Raw genomic sequence first — 19205 nt, 5'->3', positions numbered from 1 at the left:
TCACCACGTCGTGTTCTTGATCTATGACTCATTTATGCATTATCATTTGAAATTCTTGGGAGAAAGAAATGTATCAATTCAAAGGGAATCCTGGTCTGCCAAAATGAAAAAATCCCTGAGCAAAATACAACAAGAAATCTCTTCCTTGCTCTCCTTCTTCTCTACCTGGTGCAACTTTTGCATTTCCAGCTTGAGCAAAGTTTCAGTCTAAGCATCACAATCAGTGTGGGGAAACCTCTCCCAAAGGGCTGTGTGTGTGGGGGGGGACAGGTGAAGGCTGGTGTGCAGATGTGTCTGGCTGAGTGCTGGACTCTGGGTGTGAGTGTGTGCAGTTGTGTGTCTGCACACCAGGGAGTCATTCTGCTTTCCTGGGAGATGCTGTGTGTATCTGCCCCTCGCAGGGGGCATTGCTCTGCTGGTTGCTGTTGGAAGTGTTTGTGCTTGTGTGTGTTTGGAAGTGTGTCTGTGTGTGTGTATGTGTGTGTGCTTGTGTGTATTTTCTTCCCAACCCTCTTGGTGTCTGCAAAAAGAGACATGGCAGAGAGACAATACTATCAGGTGGGAACAGTCCACAGGAGAGGGTGTGATGCACGTAGAACAACTTGTTTTAGAAAAAGCTTGGAAAAAAAAATCTGTTGGAAAGATCAGTGGATAGATTTGTCTATCATTTTTGGAAACCTGCTGCAATGGTTCATGTAAAACTCCCCTCAAAACATCTGCAGTATTTTCCCTGAACATGATGGGCACAGGGCAGGGATGATGCTTCAGCCTGCACTCCAAATTTGTAGCTGTACACTGTTTGAACAGATGTTTTTCTTTTTATTGAATGAGAATTTTTTAATAATGGAGCAGAGCTTTATTCTCTAACCAGCTATTGATTGGATTTTCTATCACCAGACAGGCACAGAGAAACGTAGAAAAACTTGGTTTGTGCCCTGTTAAGCAGCTCACACGTCTGCCTGTGCACCTGTCTGTCTGCCTGAACATGGACACACACCCAGGCACCCACACAGCCCCCCTGGCACACACCAGCTACGTGTGGCTGCAGTTACATGTGACGTGAGATGTAAAGCCAGGTCTCTAAATTTAAGATTGCTTCCCCTGGTCTAAGCCATGATGAGGTAGGACATTATGAATGCTGCTTTGGCTCCTTCTTTGTATTTTGCTCAGGGACTTTACTGCAGATGTGCCAGAGGAGCGTGGTGTTTTACATACACCATATCATATGGCCAGACATGTCTAGGCTCTGGGAGAGGGGCAACAAAAGGATGCAATTTATGCCTTGATTGTGGCTTTTGTCAGGTTCATCTAGGCTTTTCCATTTTCCATCTGGGGTCATGTCCAATTTACCTTATTTTCTTCCTTGCAAGTTTAAAAATAGCAGGGAGAAAAAAGAAAATTATCCTTAGTGGTGCATCGGAGTCAACATCACCTGTGAGCTACTGTCATGTACAGGTTCTGAGGAAATGCTGAACCTGTTTAATGCACGAGAACAAAATCTTCCTTTACCATCAGCAATGCAGATGTTTTATTTACATGGTGACAGTCCCTGTGCGTGTTTCACACTCATGCTATGTGCAAAACTCTCCGTGCAGAATGAATGCAGAATATATAATTGAGATCTGCAGTGCAGGTGAGTGATTTCCCAGTGCTGACCCAAGAGGAAAATCGAGCCTCACACATCGTGTCAGGGATGTCCAGGCAACACAATGCTGCATGTGTGTGCCTGCTCTCCCCATCCAGATGGGATATTTGCCTCTAAGATTGCACTGCAGTTCTTGTGGTTTGCTTTCCCTTTACTGCTGATTGTGGCTATGCCCTTTGTGGCAGTCAGGGGCTCGCAGGTGTGTTTTCTCTTTGAAAATGTGATGTGGTCGATTGGATGTAGAATTCCAGAGATCAGCTCTGCTCCCTTGCCTCTTGCTGTGTGGGCTGAGCAAAAAACTCTCTGCACCACCTTAAGATTCTATCTATCTATCTGTCTATCTATCTATCTATCATCTAATCTGTCCATCTCTCTTTTTATCTTTGTTCATTTTGTGTTTGTCCGCTACCTGTAACAGTTAAGTTGTTACTTCATTTCATCTTTAAATAGACCCATCTTCATTTTCAGCTTTAAATAGACCCTTTGTGGAATAAAAAATACACCTATGATCCCACAGAGAGGAGATGAAGAGATGAAATGGGAACATGTTCCCAGCAAATACAAGCTGAGTATTTTTGAACACAAGTGTTATTTTTTCTATAATTTTGAAGAGGGATCATATACCTAATGGTGGACCCCTCCTTTTCTCCCTGCCTTTTCTTGAGGCCACTGGATATGATTTCCACCTTCATGATTTTCCACTTGAACTGATTCTGTAGGACTGTCCTGATTAGTAACAAAGAAGTAAACCTTGAAGTGGTAGTAAAGGAGAGGAGAAATCACCTGATTTGACTTTGCTTGTTGGGGCATACTTAAATCTCCTGGTCTGGCAACTGCACAATATTTGTCTCTTAGTGGTGGACTTGGGAGTGCTGGTGGTAATCCCTGATCATCTGCCAGAGTCTCTCTTGGTCCACTCTTCTTCTCCCTTATCAATCCATTCTTTTGTGATGCCAGGTTAGCAATTTTTAGATTTCCTCAAATTTACATCTGTCCTGGACAACATCAAATCATAGAATCATAGAATACTTTGGGTTAGAACAGATGCGCCTGCCATGGTCAGAAACACCTCAAAGACCCATCCAACCTGGTCTTGAGCACAGTTCTCTGGGCAATTTGTTCCAGTCTCTCACCACCCTCACAGTACAGAATTTCTCTCTTAAACCTATTCTGCACCTATCTCTGTGAGTTTAATTCCATTGTCCCTTGTCCTATAATCACATATCCTGTAAAAAGACCCTTACAAGCTCCCTTGTCAGCCCCCCTTCAGACGCTGGAAGGTTTCCCCAGAGCATCTCTTCTCCAGGGTGAGGACAAAAAAAAGAACTTCTGAATGACAGTTTCAGTTCCATCCATTCACTGGCATCTGGTTCATACAGTTTTTCTGGTAAAATTGTTAGATATCTTGTTAAAAGAGATTGCTGTTTTGCCCCCAGGAGCACAGTTGGGAGGCTCCTACAGGATCCCTTTGGCCAGATGGTGACAAATCTCCTAGTTGGGACCTTTCTTCCCTTTCCGCACTAGAGACGTGCTCAGTAAGATCTCGGAGGGCCTTCCTTGGTGAGAGCTTTTTGCATCTTCTTGCACACCTCAGGGCTGTGCAAAATGCATTAAATCCATTGCCAATGGCCATGTGGGACACACCAGGGCTAGAGAGGAGGCTGTTACTCTCAGGGTAGTGTTGTGTGCCGGGGCCCATGGACATTAAAGCCCCTTGCAGTGGAGTCAGATGATGCATTTGCTGGACTTCATGTAGTTTCTCTGTGTGATTATCTCTTTCAAAACCCATAGTAAGGCATCATGATATATAGAGGGCCAAGTGACTGCAAGAGCTGTGCCCTTAGTTGTGGTGAAACCACAGACACATCTCAGTGTAACTTGAGATGTAGCTGCCCTGTGATTCTACTCTAAATCCCCATTTCAAGCTCATGAATTTCTAAGCAAGGACAAGTGCCCAGGCAGCTCAACACAGTATACAATTTTTATTATATTAGGAATACAGGATACAATTGTTAAGTCATTGGAGGGAACCTGTACTATTCTTTCCTTATTCCATGAAAAAAGCAAACATTATTCATATCTGTTACAGTGGCAGTAGAGTGGTGCCTAGGCGCATAAAATCCATGTCCAACATCAGTTTCCTCATGCACAGCACACTGTCTTGCCAGAAATGCAATGTAGGTAGGATCTGGATAGCAGTTATCATACCTGCTTGTATAGTACTTCCAGAGAGATCAAAGAGTTACAAAACAGAGCTCCCAAAAAAAAAAAAAATCCTTCCTTGTCCCACAAGCCACAGAGATGGCTTCTATTTAAAACCAGCCCTCACAAAACAGCACAAATTTTTATCCTCAATGCTTGAAGCCCAAGTATTTACACAGGGAATTTAGACTCTTCACTTGTGGTTTTGGCAAAAGCTTCACACAAATGTTTTGCACTGGTGGTCTCTTAGCCATTTAAGATAAACGCCAAAATCAAATGCAGTCCTTGCAGACTGGAGCGCTGGATGCTGTGCCAAGGATGAAGTATCCCCATTTGCCTCACATGTGTAGCTGTCAGATCAACATGCAGGCCTGGTTTCTGAATAGGGACTCTCAAGGTGGAGAGACTCCCTTGGAAAATGTTGCATGTTTAGGGTCAGAAGGAGCATGGATAAATATTATTCCTTGCTGCCGCAGTGTAGGTTCCTTTAGGAAATGTTTTTTCTAGGACTGGAGGGAACACAGATAAATATTTCTGCTTGCTACCATGGTGTTTGCATCTATCTGCAAGGTGCACACTCATGCACAGCCAGAGATGCCGCCATTCAGTAAGAAAGCATTTGCCAGAAAGTACCCCACAATTAGCACACATATTTCCTAATCTAAATACAGGGGCAAACTGTGGTTTCTGATCTACCACTGTGCAGTAACTGTTGGCAAATGCCAACTTTTTAATGGTGACTACTCCACCACATTTCTTCATGTAGAAACTGGCCTTGATTAGCAGCTACCCTTTAGTTAATAACTTAGTGGCAGGAATAGTTTGAAATGGAGAGGTTGGGATTCCCAATGGATGGAAAGTGGTGCTGTTCACTCAGCTTCCCTTTAAAGTCTGCTGATTTGTGCCAGCCAAAAACGTGACTCCTACATGATTCTGTGTGTGTGTGTGTATTTGTGCAGGTGTATGTTGATATTTAAGACTTGTATCTTAGTTTTTCAAAGCCACAGAGTTCAGTTTGGACTAGTGCCAGGAGGAGCAAGCGCTTCCAGTGGAGCAGGAGAAAACTCTTAAATACAGCTTTTAAATGGCAGGTGATTCCTAGAGGGGTTAAAAATAAATAATAAGGTTGTAGGTTACAATATCATCTTTTAGCTACCAGGAAAAATGTTGCTCCCTTCCTCGCAGGCTCAGTAGGGAATCAGCCTGCATAATCGGGGCATGCAAAATGCACAACTGGCCGCAGCTCAAGCGGGAAGGCAGCACATGGCCGCCAAGGCTTCCTTCTGGGAGCTCGGCTCCTGGCACCTCACTGAAGCCATTTGAGCTCTAAGTCACTGCACTTTGTCCGGGCTGGTGTGTGGAGCCCGCTTCAGCAGTGGCTCGGCAGAAAGCCTGCCCAGTTTTGTGTCGGCTCAGTGCATTAACACAGCCATAAAACAATTATCCCCCTTTTCATTTGGTCCCTGAGCAGGCGCTGGTGGCGACGTCCACCGTCTCTAGCTCTGCTCCGTGCCAGGGCTGGCCATCCCCCACCTTCACCCCTCTCCATGCCCACACAGGCCCTCAGCCTGGGTTTGCAGGTCCTTCAGGTCTCTTCTTATTCTTTCCCCACCCCCCATGAGCCCGCCGGCCTCAGCCAGCCCCAGAGAGGGGTTCAGAGCAAGCGTGTTGAGCGTTAGGCAGCCAGCCCCCACTTCGCTTGTTTGATGCCTCCTCTGTCCCTTCAAACTTAGATCCGACTGACAGTTTTTTCTATTGTTTTTTCTCCAGGGCCGTCCAGGCCTGCAAACCTGCCGGGGGCTCCCATAGCTGCCTCCTCCCACCCTCACACATCCGTGATCACGTCACCTCTCCGCGCACTGGCCTCCCTCCCGCCCTGCCTTAGCCTGCCCTGCTGTGGTGCACGTGCAGTCTCAGTTGGCGGGACTCAGACTGAGATTCAGACTGAGACGTCAGGCACATTTGGATGTCATTGTCAGTTGTCAGGTAATAGAAATACTTTTTTTTTGTTGCTATCTGAAGGTCAGTAGTGCTGCCAAGTGATGTCGTCTTTGCTGTGGGAGAGCTGCCTTTGCTGGGTCGCATGGGGAAGGCAGAGAAAATGCCCTAACCTGCCCTCCCCCTGCCACTTCCCTTCCTCCTTCCCTCTCCACCCTGGAGGAGGATGGGGAGTGGGAAAGGGCATGCGACTTCCTCCATTTCCTCATCCCTCCCCTCCTGCCTGCCCACCCTCAGTTGTCACCTGCGGCCGCTGCTGGGCCGTTTGTGCCATGTTGTGAACAAATGTCTGAGACTCCTTGCAGAATGTGGTAGCCCAGTATCAAGATTTCATCTCTTTAGGCTGTTTATTTTAAGCTTAATTGGATAGCATTTTACATCTGAGGTATTTTTATTTCCTTCTTTTTTGCCCTTCCTCCTCAGTCATTCATATTAAAGGCTCTCCTCCGCATCCATGTGCACGCAGGATGTATGTGCTCCATGCTGTTTTCTCCCTTGCTTTGAGACAATGCTCCTTGGTAACTCACCATGCATCCCTGGCCTCTTACCCCATCAGTTTTTCTTTTCCTTTATTCCTTTTGGATGCCTGACTTTTATCACCACTAGGAGGGGAAAGTGAAAATGAAGGCACACCAAGCTAGCCAAAGAGAACACGGACATATTGTCACCAGACCCCATCATTTCAGACCCAGTGATCTCTTTGAAATCAGTGGGTGTTTCTGAGCATGGATCAGTTGCAAGACTCAGTCTATGATGAACTCTGGGCTGGTGAGGTGAAAATGGGGAGGGTTTAAAAGAAAATGCTGATGTAGCAAAATCCACAAATGTTTATGGACTCTCACTGTGGTGGGCCAAATCCCACAGCCCTCATTCATGATAATGTGCATCTAGTTTTAATAAGGAGTTCCCCAAATGATGCTGGATAAGTAAAGCGTGAGGACCAAAGGATTCAGAGAGACAGCAATGACTGTCAGGAGTAAAGCTTTTGGGAAATGGCTCCTCATTTCTCCCCTGAAGCTGGCAAAGCTTTGTTGTGCTAGCTTTTTCCTTCCACAAGCACTGATACCACTTGACTACAGTATGCTGTATCTCATGAGAATGATCCTGTACATGTCTCATTGATGTAATAAAGTGAGATTTAAATTTTGCAAGAAATTTAAATTTGTTTCTTGGACACCTCGGGTCTTGACACCTCGGGTCACCTCACCTAATCTCCTGAGATTAGATGTTCTCAGGAGGAGGCTAAGAGCACTCTGCAGGGCACTGTGTAGGTCCTGGATGAAGCTCAGGGCACACAGAGAGAGCTCCCTTGCTTCCTGGAAGATGCTCACCCTGCACCCATCTGCTTGCACTGGTGCACAGGCTCTGGGTTTGTAGCGATGTGCTGTGTGGTGAGGTGCCATCAGTAAATCCAGGGTCTGGTTATATTTTCTATCCAAGCTGCTGCATGCAGTATGGCAGAGGATGCAATTTTAATGGAATTCTGCTTCATCAGCCTCAGCAGGCTGACCAATGTTGAGACAGGCTCTTGCAAATGGTGAGCATCGGATCAGAAAGTCAGAAAGCTTCCCTGTGTCCTCTCCTCCCAGGAACCAGTAAACCAAACTGGAGCTGGTCTCACGTTTTGCTGTCTTCTCTGTCTTCACTGGTGTAGTATGCACATGTATGCCTTTGGGAGGCACATACTTGTAACACTGAATTGGGTACCCCAGTTCCCTCTTGCTTCTGATTCCAGCAGCTAGCGGGAATGGAAGCAAGTACACCTAAAAATATAAAAGGAAGGAAGGAATAACTTATTGAAGAATGTGGGGAAGGTGAGGCTTTTGTACTTTGTGTACTTGGAGTTCTCACTTTGGAGTTGTGTGCTGTGAGTCTTTGGAATTGCCTGTTTGCTGGGAGAGAGCGGTGCCAGCTCTGTGGAGGGGGAGACCTGTTATCATGGCTTCCTGTAATTACTGCTGCAGTCTGCCACACTCAGAGAATAGGTTTTATCAAAGTGCATGCCACATGTTTATGACAGTAGTTGGTCAAGGTCTGCTTGAAAGAAACATTTTCTTCCCTTGAAACAGGAGATTATGTCTACTTAACCCTTTCTTAGCTCCCATAGTATTCACTGTATGTGAGCCTAGGCAAGGGTTGTACGTTCTTTCTGTCGCCCAAAATGTTTTGTGGAAATGATAGAAAAGTGAGTTCTTTGTGTTGATTAATAATCTAGTGACAATCCCTGCATTGTGCCTTTTTTTAAAATATAGACATTTACAACAGTCACTTGCTCCAGCTTTAGAGATCAGCTTGTCTCTCTGACTTGATTAGCCTTTTATTCTGTCAGCCCTGTTCTTGCTTCTGAGGAATTGGTTACTTCTTTGAACAAAAGCCATAAGCAGTTCCCGCCTCCCCTCATCCTTCATCATTTCTTACCTTTCCTGTTTTTCAGCATTTATTTAATTCAGGACCTGGAGATTTTCCATGCAGTTCTCAAGCAGACTGCAACTCTGATGGCTTGAAGTTGCAGGAACTCCAAAATCTTGGCTGGGCACTCACAAACTGGGCCCTCAAGAGTCTCTTACAGCAGTTTGTGTTGGAGAATCTAAATGTCTGGCTGCTGGTGGGATTTGGGGTACACATGTGTGAAAACTGCACGTGGAAATCTCCGACCTAGATAAGAGTGATTGTCTGGGATGCTGAGTAGTGTTCAGTCATGCACAGAGGAAGTTGCGCTGCCTCATCCAGAGCTGTTAGTGATCTTTAGAAAACGTGCTGCTGATAGTTTCAGTCACAGCACATGATGCTGGGAGGTCTGCTTGGATGTCCACTGCGCTGCTCAGCCAGCACTGATCGTGGTCCTCTCCATCTTTCTTCAATTCTTTGTGTTCAAGGCACCCCAGGATGAGGAATTTGCAAGTAAAGGTCCATGTTTTTTCATGTGATTTAAAAAAAAAATCTCTACCACTGGTTCAATCTCTCTCAGTCTATTTATTTATTTATATATTTTGCCCCAGAAGCTTTTGTCTGTTGAATTGGGTTCTCCCGTTCAAATTTTTTTAGTGCCTATTTAATTAGAAGTTGGAATAGAGTAATGAAATTCACAGGGTTATGTAGCTTGGATCTAAAATATAGATGGGCAAAACATTCATTTTGCTTTACCCCTTGCCAGATTAGGGTGTTTTTTTTGAGCCGGCTTTTTATTTCATTTCAATGAATTGCAACTGCTCAGAGTAACTGTAAAACACACACAGTTTTTTTTTGCATAACAGAGACATGCAAATGATTGTTGAGAGACATAATTATGTAAAGAAAAGTATATGTCTGTGTGCATGCACACATACACTGCAATGCTTTTTGTCGGGCTATTTTTTCACAATACATCTTCATAAGGCTCTTTTTATGATGCTGATTTATTAATATTGTACATTAAGGCTTAAATTGTCAAAGCTGCCTAAGAGATTTGGATGCCCATTTCCCATTAAAGTTAACGAGAAATGAGCATTGAAAATCTCAGCACAGAAGTGCATGGCACTTTACAGTGTGTTCTCCAAAGAAAAAAGGCCCTGCCTTGAAGATACTGTGGTGCAAAAGCCCCAGGAAGAGGATCGTAATCAGCATAAGACAAAGGGGATTGTAATGGCACAGAGAACAATTAATCCCCTGTGCCTGCATTCAGATATATACCTGGTCCAAATTCTTTGGACCTGGGCCTACAAATGAGGGTTTTATATACCCCTGTAAAGATAATTAAATCTGTCCAATACACATATATTCATCTAAGCAGTGAAACGGCTTCCTTCCCACATGTAGGCTGATGGAAGGAGGTGGAAAGCAATTATGATACTTAGTTGCATGTATAAAAACAGCAAGTGGGCATGGACAGCAGTGATTAATGGACGGGGCTGTGAAATTTAAGGTCTAAAATAGAGTAAGGCATGGGGCCATATCTTGGAAGAGAGGAACAAGCTCCTGCTAATTCAAGGAATCAGCTGTGTTAGTCATTAGGATATTCTGAAAATCACAGTCATCTTGTAAAGTTAATATCAATTTACTTGGCTACTGAAATTCCACTTACTGCTTCATTTAACTAGTCTGGTGTTTTCTTGGCAGAGGTTAAGGTGACAGTAAAGATAAAAGCAGTCCCTGTAACTAAATCATAGGTTTTAAAAGAATACTTTTTCTCCATCTCTTATATCACCATATTCATTTTATGTTGGTTTTATAACTGGAGTCAGCCAATGAGAAGAGCTAGATTAGACCACCCTGCTGTAAAAGGCTTGATGCAATTAATACAGTCTGTCTACAGAGAAGTATTATTTCAAAAACTTTTATGTTAATGATATGGTATGCACTCGGCACGTTTTTTACTTGAACAAGAAGCAAGCTTTTGTTCACTCCAGCCTGGGTTTTATTAACACAGGAGGATCAATGGAAAACAAAACAGTAATCAGAGCAGAGAATACAAACTCATCCAGCAAAAACCTTCTAACTCATCATGTCCCAGGAAAATGACTGATACTCTACTCTTAATTTTTTGCTGAGTGGAGTTTCAAAAAAAAAAAGAAAAAAAAAAGATGTAAAAAAATGGATTTCTCTTCAGCACTGATGCTTTTTTGAGAGGAGAAAGAGGAATTTGGTATAAGTGTCAGAGGACAGACAAAGATCTACAGTTTCCCTGAGAGCCTTTGTAAATGTATCTTTTCATTTTGGTGCATAAATAAGAGGTTTGCATAAAATACTGGCTAACATTCAGGAGAGATGTCCCTATGAGTCGTGTATTTATTTATTTTAGTGAAATATTTAATGCATGCTATAGTAGAATTGACTTTGTGGACAGTACTTACAGAGTGCAGGGATGTGTGAGAGATGTATACACTAAAGAGAGTAATGCATCAGTGTGAGTGCATACATCCATCTTTACACCTATCTATCAATCTCTGTGTTCATTCACCTATCCAAGTATTAAAATCATATGTGACCGGCTGTCTAGGCTGCTCCCTGTCTCACTAGATATTAAAATCAGATCCAAACTCAAAATAAGTGGATTTAACACAGGCTGGTTTTTGACTGAATGGTGTGTTTGCCAAGAGGCAGCAAAGAGACCTTAAAATTGCAGAGAGGTGACTAAAACGAGGGTGCTGCATGGGGCAGGGTCGCTGGCACTGAGAGCATGGCTGTGGCTTTGTTCTAGACAGATGGCTGATCACTATAACTTTGTAAGTCCTAATTATGTCAAGTTAAGAACCAGCAGGAGCAATAGTGATATTTAAAGGTTCTTTAAAGCGGATGCTTGCCATTTCCAGACATCCCAGCAAAAAAGAAAAGCCCTTAATTGCAATATTAATGGGTGGAACTGAATCTGGTAGTCTTGGTAGGAAAAGATGCAAGGCAACGTTGCCTGCAGTAAGGACAATGGTTCCAACATTGAGAGAGTTAACTCGATCACATACCACTACACTGAGCCCGAGAGTCTGAACTCTTCAAACGCTCCAAATGGAGAGCTAAATCAAAGAATCCTGTTTCAAATCCATCCAAGATGTTGCTGTTTTTCTCCTCTGACAGGAGAAGCATTTGGAAGTGCAGTTTCTTTCTTTTTTTATAGCTGTCTTAAAAAGGAGTTTGGATGTTTAGCACAGCTGGTGCTCATTACATTATGCACTATCAATAAAATAGCATGTGTAATTAATTTTTAATGCAGTGCTGTATGCAGCGCTTTAAAGCAGTTACTGTATGGGGAGAGCCGACACCGGTCACTGACATCAGAAATATTGAAATAGAGGGCTGGATTTTGCATTTTTAAAGGGTGTATGTGAGAGTGGGGGAAGGGTAATTCCCAGCCAGCAATTCTCTGGCCACAGTCAAATTTAAAAATATAGGAACAAGATGGATGAAGGTGATTTTATAATTTGTTTATTGGAATGAATGAATTTTTGTCCTTTTGGAGTTTGCTGACTGATAGCTGAATTAGGAGAGGTGACTTCAGAATATAGGTAAGGACCAATGCAGCACATAGCAACAGATCTATATTTGTTAAAGCACAAACAGGCTTTGGTGGTATCAGGTGGGAGATGAGGTAAAAAGGGAGCTTATGGAAAAGCAAGGGAAGGACATTTCTGTTCTATCTCATTGAACAGATTTTTTTCTTTTCATTGCAGGTCTTCTTTCTTGTGCCTTGTTGTGCCTTGTTGTTCCCATTAGTAATAGCCACATTTTTTTCCCCCCTTGGTTCATTAAACATTTGGGAGTACTGGTAGTTTGGAAGGGAGAGAGTAGCTTCATTATAAAGAGGCACCACTGATGACATGGTTTATGCTGCTCTGACAGAAGACCCAAACAATTAGGGTCTTCTTTTTGCATGGCAGTACTTTTCACAAGACACCAGCATAAGTGAAGACTGCTTTAATTAGGCACAGTGGGAAAGGTTTGGGCACCATCATGGCTCTCAGCAGCCATTATGTCCAGAAACACCTGGGTTGACTGAAGGAGGAGCAGACCTCTTTTTGAAGTTGTAGCATGGTGCATGTCTGTGCTCAGCAAAGGGATGGGAATGGCTTTTGTGTTTCTCCATCAGGGTAACTGCCAGGGATGGTTTGCAGGATGGGACCAGCCTCTTCCCTGCTGCTGCTGTTTTCCCACCCATTTTCAGAGAGTTAAATGCCTCTTGGTGAACACTTCCTAAAAAGAGAAGAAATCAACTGCAGGAAGAGAAGGAAGGAAGCAATCACCTAAAAAGCAACAAAATTAGGGGTAGTACTTGTCAGGTGCCTTGCCTTTTGGTTGGGCAATGCACCAGCTTCCTAAAGCTGATTTTTTTTTTTAATACACGTGCGCAACTCATAAATGTTTGCAATTATTCTTTCTTTCTCTCAGCAAATTGCCATTCATTTGTACATAACATATGCTAAACAGTTCACTTGCACAGCCTCACCTGGCATATTCAGGATGGAGTTTCCTCCTGCCCCTTCAGCAGTAGCTTTTTGTCATCACTTTTCTTCTCGCTTTCTGTCAGATTTGTGCGGATGTGTTCGTGTGCCTGAGCCAGGAAGTGAATTGGCCTGTTCAGTTTGTGAGAACAGAGATAAACCTCTCGTGCACAAATATAATGCTCAGTGTCAAAGGAAGTAGGGCAAACTATGGTGTATGGTGTAGGTAGTTGTGATTAGAACTGCTTTTTAGTTTGCAAGCCAGAGTGGGAAAGGTGGAGGGAACAATGAGGTGTTGTACATTTTGTAGTGAAATCACTTAATTTTATTTTATTTGTTTTAGAGGAATTGGATCATTTATTCCTGGGGTGGCTCAGGTTTAGGCCAGAGAACTGCAAAAAAAGCAGCATGTGTCCCTCCAGAGCTAATTCAGGGGACCTCTGCTTTTTTGTTTTCTGAATGCTTCATAAAAATAGATGAAAGGAAGGGTTCTATGCTCAGATGGGATGCTTTATGTTCAGAATGGGATTTGAGTCAAAGAAGCCATGCTGATGCATCTCATGTGTGCCCCACTGTGTTCCTGTGTTCTGCATGTTGGTCCTTCTTTCTGCTGAGCAGTAAAGAGCTGAGCAACTGTTAGCAACATACCTTTTTATGCTGTTTGCCTTCTTTTGGACAGGCTTTTCCCAAGAATTTTTGCAGTATATACAGAAATCTGGTAGGCTAGTGTATGGTACATGCCTTTGGTATCTTTATTTTCCTCTTGTTTTTGTCTTTAATCAGGACATTTCTCTGGATCCTTGTTCCAGCTAATGTAACTTGCCATAGCACAGGCTGGGCAAGCCAGGTTCAATGAGATACTAAAAATTGCACTTGGAAGGAAGCAGGCAAAAATCCCACATAGGAAGGCTTGCATTTTTTATGAATTCAGCTGTATGAGTCAGAGGTCCTGGGACTTCAGGAATGAGGTTAATGCAGGCTATAAGCAAGGAGATGGGGAGACAGTTGCTGGAATTGTGCTATGAAATGGAGCTTTCTAAATTACTGTCTTTGCTATGAACATAAAGGGCCTCTGGTTAGAGAGGAGCTGGTTTGCACAACATACCTGCAATTAATTTAATTCATTAATTTAATTCTTGTTTAAACCTCACCTGGCTATTTGAAGCCAGCAGTAAATGTATTATTTTCAGTACATCCCCTTGGCAATATGAGAGGAGCATCCCATCCTTCCTGTGTGTCAGGCTGGCTCCTTACATGTCCTGTATTGACCTAGATTATTTCACGTGAGGTACAGATCTAGACCTGATCCTTACATCTCTTCCACGGCTGCATGACAAACGTGGAGCTCCCAGGGTGTGCTGTGCCATGCCAACAATTCACTGAGAGATGGCTTAGGGGCTGCCTAGGGATGCTTGGCTGAGCATCTTCCTGTGAGGTGTTTTCTGACTTCAGTGCTGTTATACTGTTCTGCCGGTGGTGAACATGGTCTGTGGAATCTGAGGATGTACAGAGATTTAAGTAAGAGTCAGAGCGTTATTGGGAAATACGTATAATTTAAAACTGTCCATGGTGATGAGAGTAAAACCCAGTAATTCATGGTATCTCCTAAGACCTCAGTATAGCAGCAGTGTGTTCTGCTTGCTGGTGAATTATTTTTTTTCAGTTTGCATCTTCTAACAGAGTTTTGGGTTATTTTTTCATCTCTTCTGGTTGAATAAGGAGGGAATAAGTTAACTTATTATGGCACAGACAGGCTTATAATGTAAAGTATGTCCAAAAATTGGATCTTAGTGTTTATGGATTGATCAATCCAAATCCTTTATAAAAATGTGTGAACTGTCGATTAAACAGGGAACAGGACCATTGTGGACATGCACTGAGTACAAGACTAGTGAGGAACTTTACCTTCCTGTAAAATCTAATTCAAAAAACATCAATCTTTCTCTATTTTTTCCCCTCTTCAAATGGAACTAATTCCTCCACTGTAAATTTGAGGTAGACTCTCAAAAGCTCCACAGTCTATTGAAACCAAACACTTCACTGTCATTATACAATAGATACATAGAATAGTTGTAAAATGATCCTCTGAGATTGCTGTAAACTCCTTCCCAATTTCCTTCACACTTTCCCTGCCCATTTTCCATGAAGAGTGCTGTGAAAGCTGCATCCATCCTGCTCCTGCCTCAATCACCACTGTCACCATTCATTAGTGCAGTTGAGCACACTCATAAATGTCTGAGCTCTTCCCATATTTAGAGCTCTCTAGCCAGCAAACCTCCCCTTCTGCTCTTCCTTTTTGAGAAAAACCACAGTGGTCAGGGTTTGAGGTGGGCACTTGAGACATAATTTTAATTCAGTGACCTGATATCATCCAGGGAGACAGTACCATCAGTGCTTAAATAATTTGCTCCTTGCCCTTTCTGTCTAAGTTTGTCAGGCTGTGTCTTGTGATTATAGACTGAGATTTCTTAAATTTGTATTCTCCTTAATAGGTAAAGATGAGCGAAAGCTGTTTTTCACTTTCTCCTCACTCTTTCTTCACAGATGTCTTTGCTCTCTGGGACTGGCTGGCACTGCTGGGGAGGTATTTCCCAGGGGATTTCATTGCCCCAGGGTTAGCTTTCTCCATCTACACAGCAGCATGGAGCTGTAGTGCATATAGCTCCCTCCCAGCAAGTCTCAGTGAGTCACCATCCTGCTTGCTGGCTCTCTGATTGGAACAGGATGCTCTGTCCCAGGCCGCTCCATCCATGGAGCTTCTGCCCATCTGCACCTTTCCCTTCCCCTGCTCTGCCCTAGACATTCATATTTTTTCTTATTTTATATATAACATTTCAATTTTTCCATCAGGTAGGTCCTTCATTCGTTGCTGTCACTGCCAGTAGTCCCTGAAGTCAGAATTACAGCACATTTTTTTCTAAAAAACAAATCCAAAGTGAAATTGTTCTTTTTAGTGTTTTTTTTTTTTTAAACTTCACATTTTTTAAAATGGAAATGACTGCTGAAAATAAACACAGTTTGCAATGTATAGACTTACTGAGCCAGCATGAATTTCCTTAATAAGCTGGGGTATGTGTGTGTGCGTGCACGTGTGTGTTTTTCCCCCTTAGACCTTGGAATAAGAGTGCTGTCTCTTTAAATCCTAACTCAAACTTTACTGGCGATTTTACAGAGCCTGGTTTCATTTATAGTGGAGCCAGACTTGCTGTGTGAGAGCCGTCCGCATGCTGGAATTAGTCTTAAGCTCGCTTCTGTGGCGTTGCCAAATTCCATGTTTGTGTTTTATTTAGAATTCTTTTCACGGCCAGTCGAATCTGTTCAGGCACACATAGGCAGTGTTGCGCCCCACGGAGAAAATAAGCAAGTTTGCGTTTTCTTTGGCATAGGCCATGGCCACAAAAGACTGCGGTCTAAAGAAACATTTTTTAAAAGCTATTTTAACCCATAACAGATGTATAAAGTAGGCACACACATGCCAGCTTCCTTAGTTTTAATTAAAAAATAATTATGGCTTTAATGGGATGCTAGTGACAAATTTGGATGAATGGTGGGTGACATTATCTCAAGGCTTGCTTCAACTTATAAATTAGTGCATTTCTCTTGGCCAGTGGTACAGATGAAATTAAATGAAGGAGCAGATTAATATTTCTTAAAGTTACATTGAACCAAATGAAAAATCCAATCAAATAAAAAAGCATGGTCCCTTCCTCCCTCTCTTCCTCAGATCTCCATTTGCATGAGATCACAGAACACAGAGGAAAGGCTATTTTCTCTGGCTGATAATTGCTCTGGCCAACCATAAACTGGACTTAGGTTTTCAAGGGGACTCTCTCTTTCGTAATTTTGCATTGGTAGCCACATTGCCAAATTATTGTGATTAATGTCAGTAGGTGCTTCCATTTATAACCACATCTAACCAGCTAACACGGTACCTTCGAGCCAGGAAATCTTAAATATAAACCCAACCCTACATGTTGCATGTTGCAATGGTTCTCTCTCCATACCTTGGCTAACTGGTGGTGATGCTGGCTGAGATTTCTCACATCTTTAGGCTATTTTCAATTTGGGGCTTTTAAGGCTCACCAGAACTGGGCTAGATGCACAGGCTTGCACAGGTAGCAACAGTTTATATTTATGAAGAAATAAACAAAGGAGTAATAAACATGTAATGAGCTAACCCCAGATGGTATCTCTGCTGTTATTAGTCAGGTGTATGTAGAGTTGAGGAAGGGAGATTGAAGGATCAGCAGGAGTGGCTCTGGCTATTGAAAGAGAGGAAAAAGTGTCTTCCTCCTTCCCATGCATCCCACCCATGGACACCCTGAACAGATGCTGAGAACAAAGGCGATAAAGCAGCACAGCTTTTTAAGGCGTGCAGCAGAATCACATTTCCTCCAGACCTGCTTGTCCCACCCTCGTGCTCTCCAGCAGCAAAGGCAGCCCAGCGTGGGATGGGGCTTTCTGGATGAGAGCAGATGATCAGCTTTATGATCTATGGCACCAGCAGATGAGGATCATTTTGGTTTTGGATGGCAAAACCCTGTTTCCTGTTCTCCAACATATTCTTTCATGAAACTTCTCATCTGCTTAACATTTAGCTCCCATTGTAAAAGACAACCCTGGAATGCTGCTGATACATGTAGTCTAGATGGTGGGAACTCTGCTTCACTCAGGCAGTGCTAGTTTTCTCTAATGAATATGTTGAAATATTTTCCTTAGTAAAACTTGACGTGACTTTTGGAAAAAAAGCAGAAAGAGGGAGAGTATCAGGTGTTTGGTGGACAGCTGTGAACCTTCCCCATGATCAGTCCATTCATCTTGTGACTTACAAATGTTTTGCTTCTAATTTCCATGCAAATATGGCAGGGTCTCCCACCCTGCTCGCTTAAAGCTATCTGCCATGTTAAGCTGGGGAAATCTAGCAAGAGGAAGCTGCTCTGCCTGGTTTGAGACAAATCTGCAGAATTTGAGCTCTTCAGGACAACCCATTTGATGCCTCAGGGATGGCAGAGTCTCTTCTTGGTGTGCAGGATGTCCATTGCCTGAAGCTGTACCAAGCCAGTCTCTCTAAAGATACAATTCTTAGGCTTTGTTTAACTGTAGCAAAAGAAAGGTTTTCCTTTGTCAACCGAATGAGAATTTCTGTGGTAACATTTCCCTGAGCTTGAATTCCTCATGAGTGAAAATGAAGTTCCAGCATTAAAAACATGAGTCTTGCAGTGCACATGAGACTAATTTTTGCATTCCTGGAATTTTTGGAAGGGAAACATTACATTCATGATAATCCTTTCAATTATACCTTATTGCTAAAATAATCCATGAGGCATTCTGCAGTAGAGCCCTCTGCTATTTGGTTACAGTTGAGGCTTTGAAAATAGCACCTGAAAGCTTTTAGACTCCTGTGTGTCAATATCTTAATTTTCTTTTTATGTTGATGCACACAGGATGGTCTGCCATCCTTTTTATTTACTCCTTAGATTTTTTTTTTGTTTAATAAATAAGGCTAATTTGATTTGTTCTGATCTGTCTCAAGTATCTAATTGCTGCTGTAGAGAAAGATTAATGTCCAGTTGAAAGGATTCCGTATCTATGAATGAGAACTGAAAGCAGATGTTAGTTTGATGAACGTGTGCTGCCCATTCCTTGCCTACAATGGCTCAGAGAGCAAGCTGCTGAGAGACTGCTATCTATTAGAAGAGAGATGCTAGATGCCAGAGTTCAGAGTCACACACCTATCATGAGCAGAGTGAACAGTTAGCAAATAAAATATCACAGGTAGCTTTTTCTCTGCTTGTGAAATAGCTATACCCAAGAGAGTGTTATCTTCAAATTGTCAGAAGTACTTGACAAACTCTGGTTTGGGGAAGGCACTGTGAATTGATGACAAGAAGGACTTTGTCTGTGAGTTTTCACTCAGGGAGTAGTGTTGGTATATTGTCCAAGGGCTGGTAAGTTCAGTTTCTAGTGCATTGTGTGCACAGTGCTGATTCTGAAGTTAACCCAATCCCTGGGAAAGCACCCGACACAACCAAACCAAAGCTGATACTGGTGTCTTTGCTGTTGGTGGCCTAGCTAGGTGCTCAGGCACTTCTGGCAAGCCAGGCCAAATGCCTTTCAGAGCTTGCTAGCTTGAGCTCATGCAGATCTGTGGAGAGCAGACAGTAAAAGGAGCAAAATACTAAATGACCTGGGCACAAGGTCAGTTTTTGTATCATCCAGGCAGCTCTGACATGCACTGCACACAGTAACTGCAACAACTTTTTAGATCAAAGCAGGTACAGATGGGATCTTTTTGCATGGGCTCTTCAGTTTAGCAAAGATGCTTTAGAGCCCTTTCACAAGCAGTGCTCTCTTATGCTCTCTGGGCTGCTGGAGTTCCCCTGCCTAGCCACTGTGTAACAGCAGGTTAGTGGCCAGTGCACAGGGGAGGAGACATTTTGCCAAGGGCAGGA

The 19205-nt window shown here is 43.0% G+C and overlaps 1 protein-coding gene across 4 annotated transcripts in view; it reads left to right on the top strand.

Annotated features, from left to right (window-relative positions):
* The window catches only part of BCL11B (BAF chromatin remodeling complex subunit BCL11B), a 90996-nt gene that overhangs the window by 36246 nt on the left and 35545 nt on the right, over nt 1–19205 (top strand). For 2 of the 4 annotated variants that reach the window (XM_005417873.2, XM_005417872.3), the window contains exon 3: nt 5618–5833. The exons of the other annotated variants lie outside the window; for them this stretch is intronic. In XM_005417873.2, coding sequence (XP_005417930.1) covers nt 5618–5833 — 216 coding nt within the window. The remainder of the gene's footprint in view (nt 1–5617; nt 5834–19205) is intronic. 4 annotated transcript variants of the gene reach the window in all.

This window comes from Geospiza fortis, unplaced genomic scaffold (genome assembly GCF_000277835.1).
Source record: "Geospiza fortis unplaced genomic scaffold, GeoFor_1.0 scaffold23, whole genome shotgun sequence".
Taxonomy (NCBI): domain Eukaryota; kingdom Metazoa; phylum Chordata; class Aves; order Passeriformes; family Thraupidae; genus Geospiza; species Geospiza fortis.
This window is presented reverse-complemented; position numbering and strand designations above follow the sequence as displayed.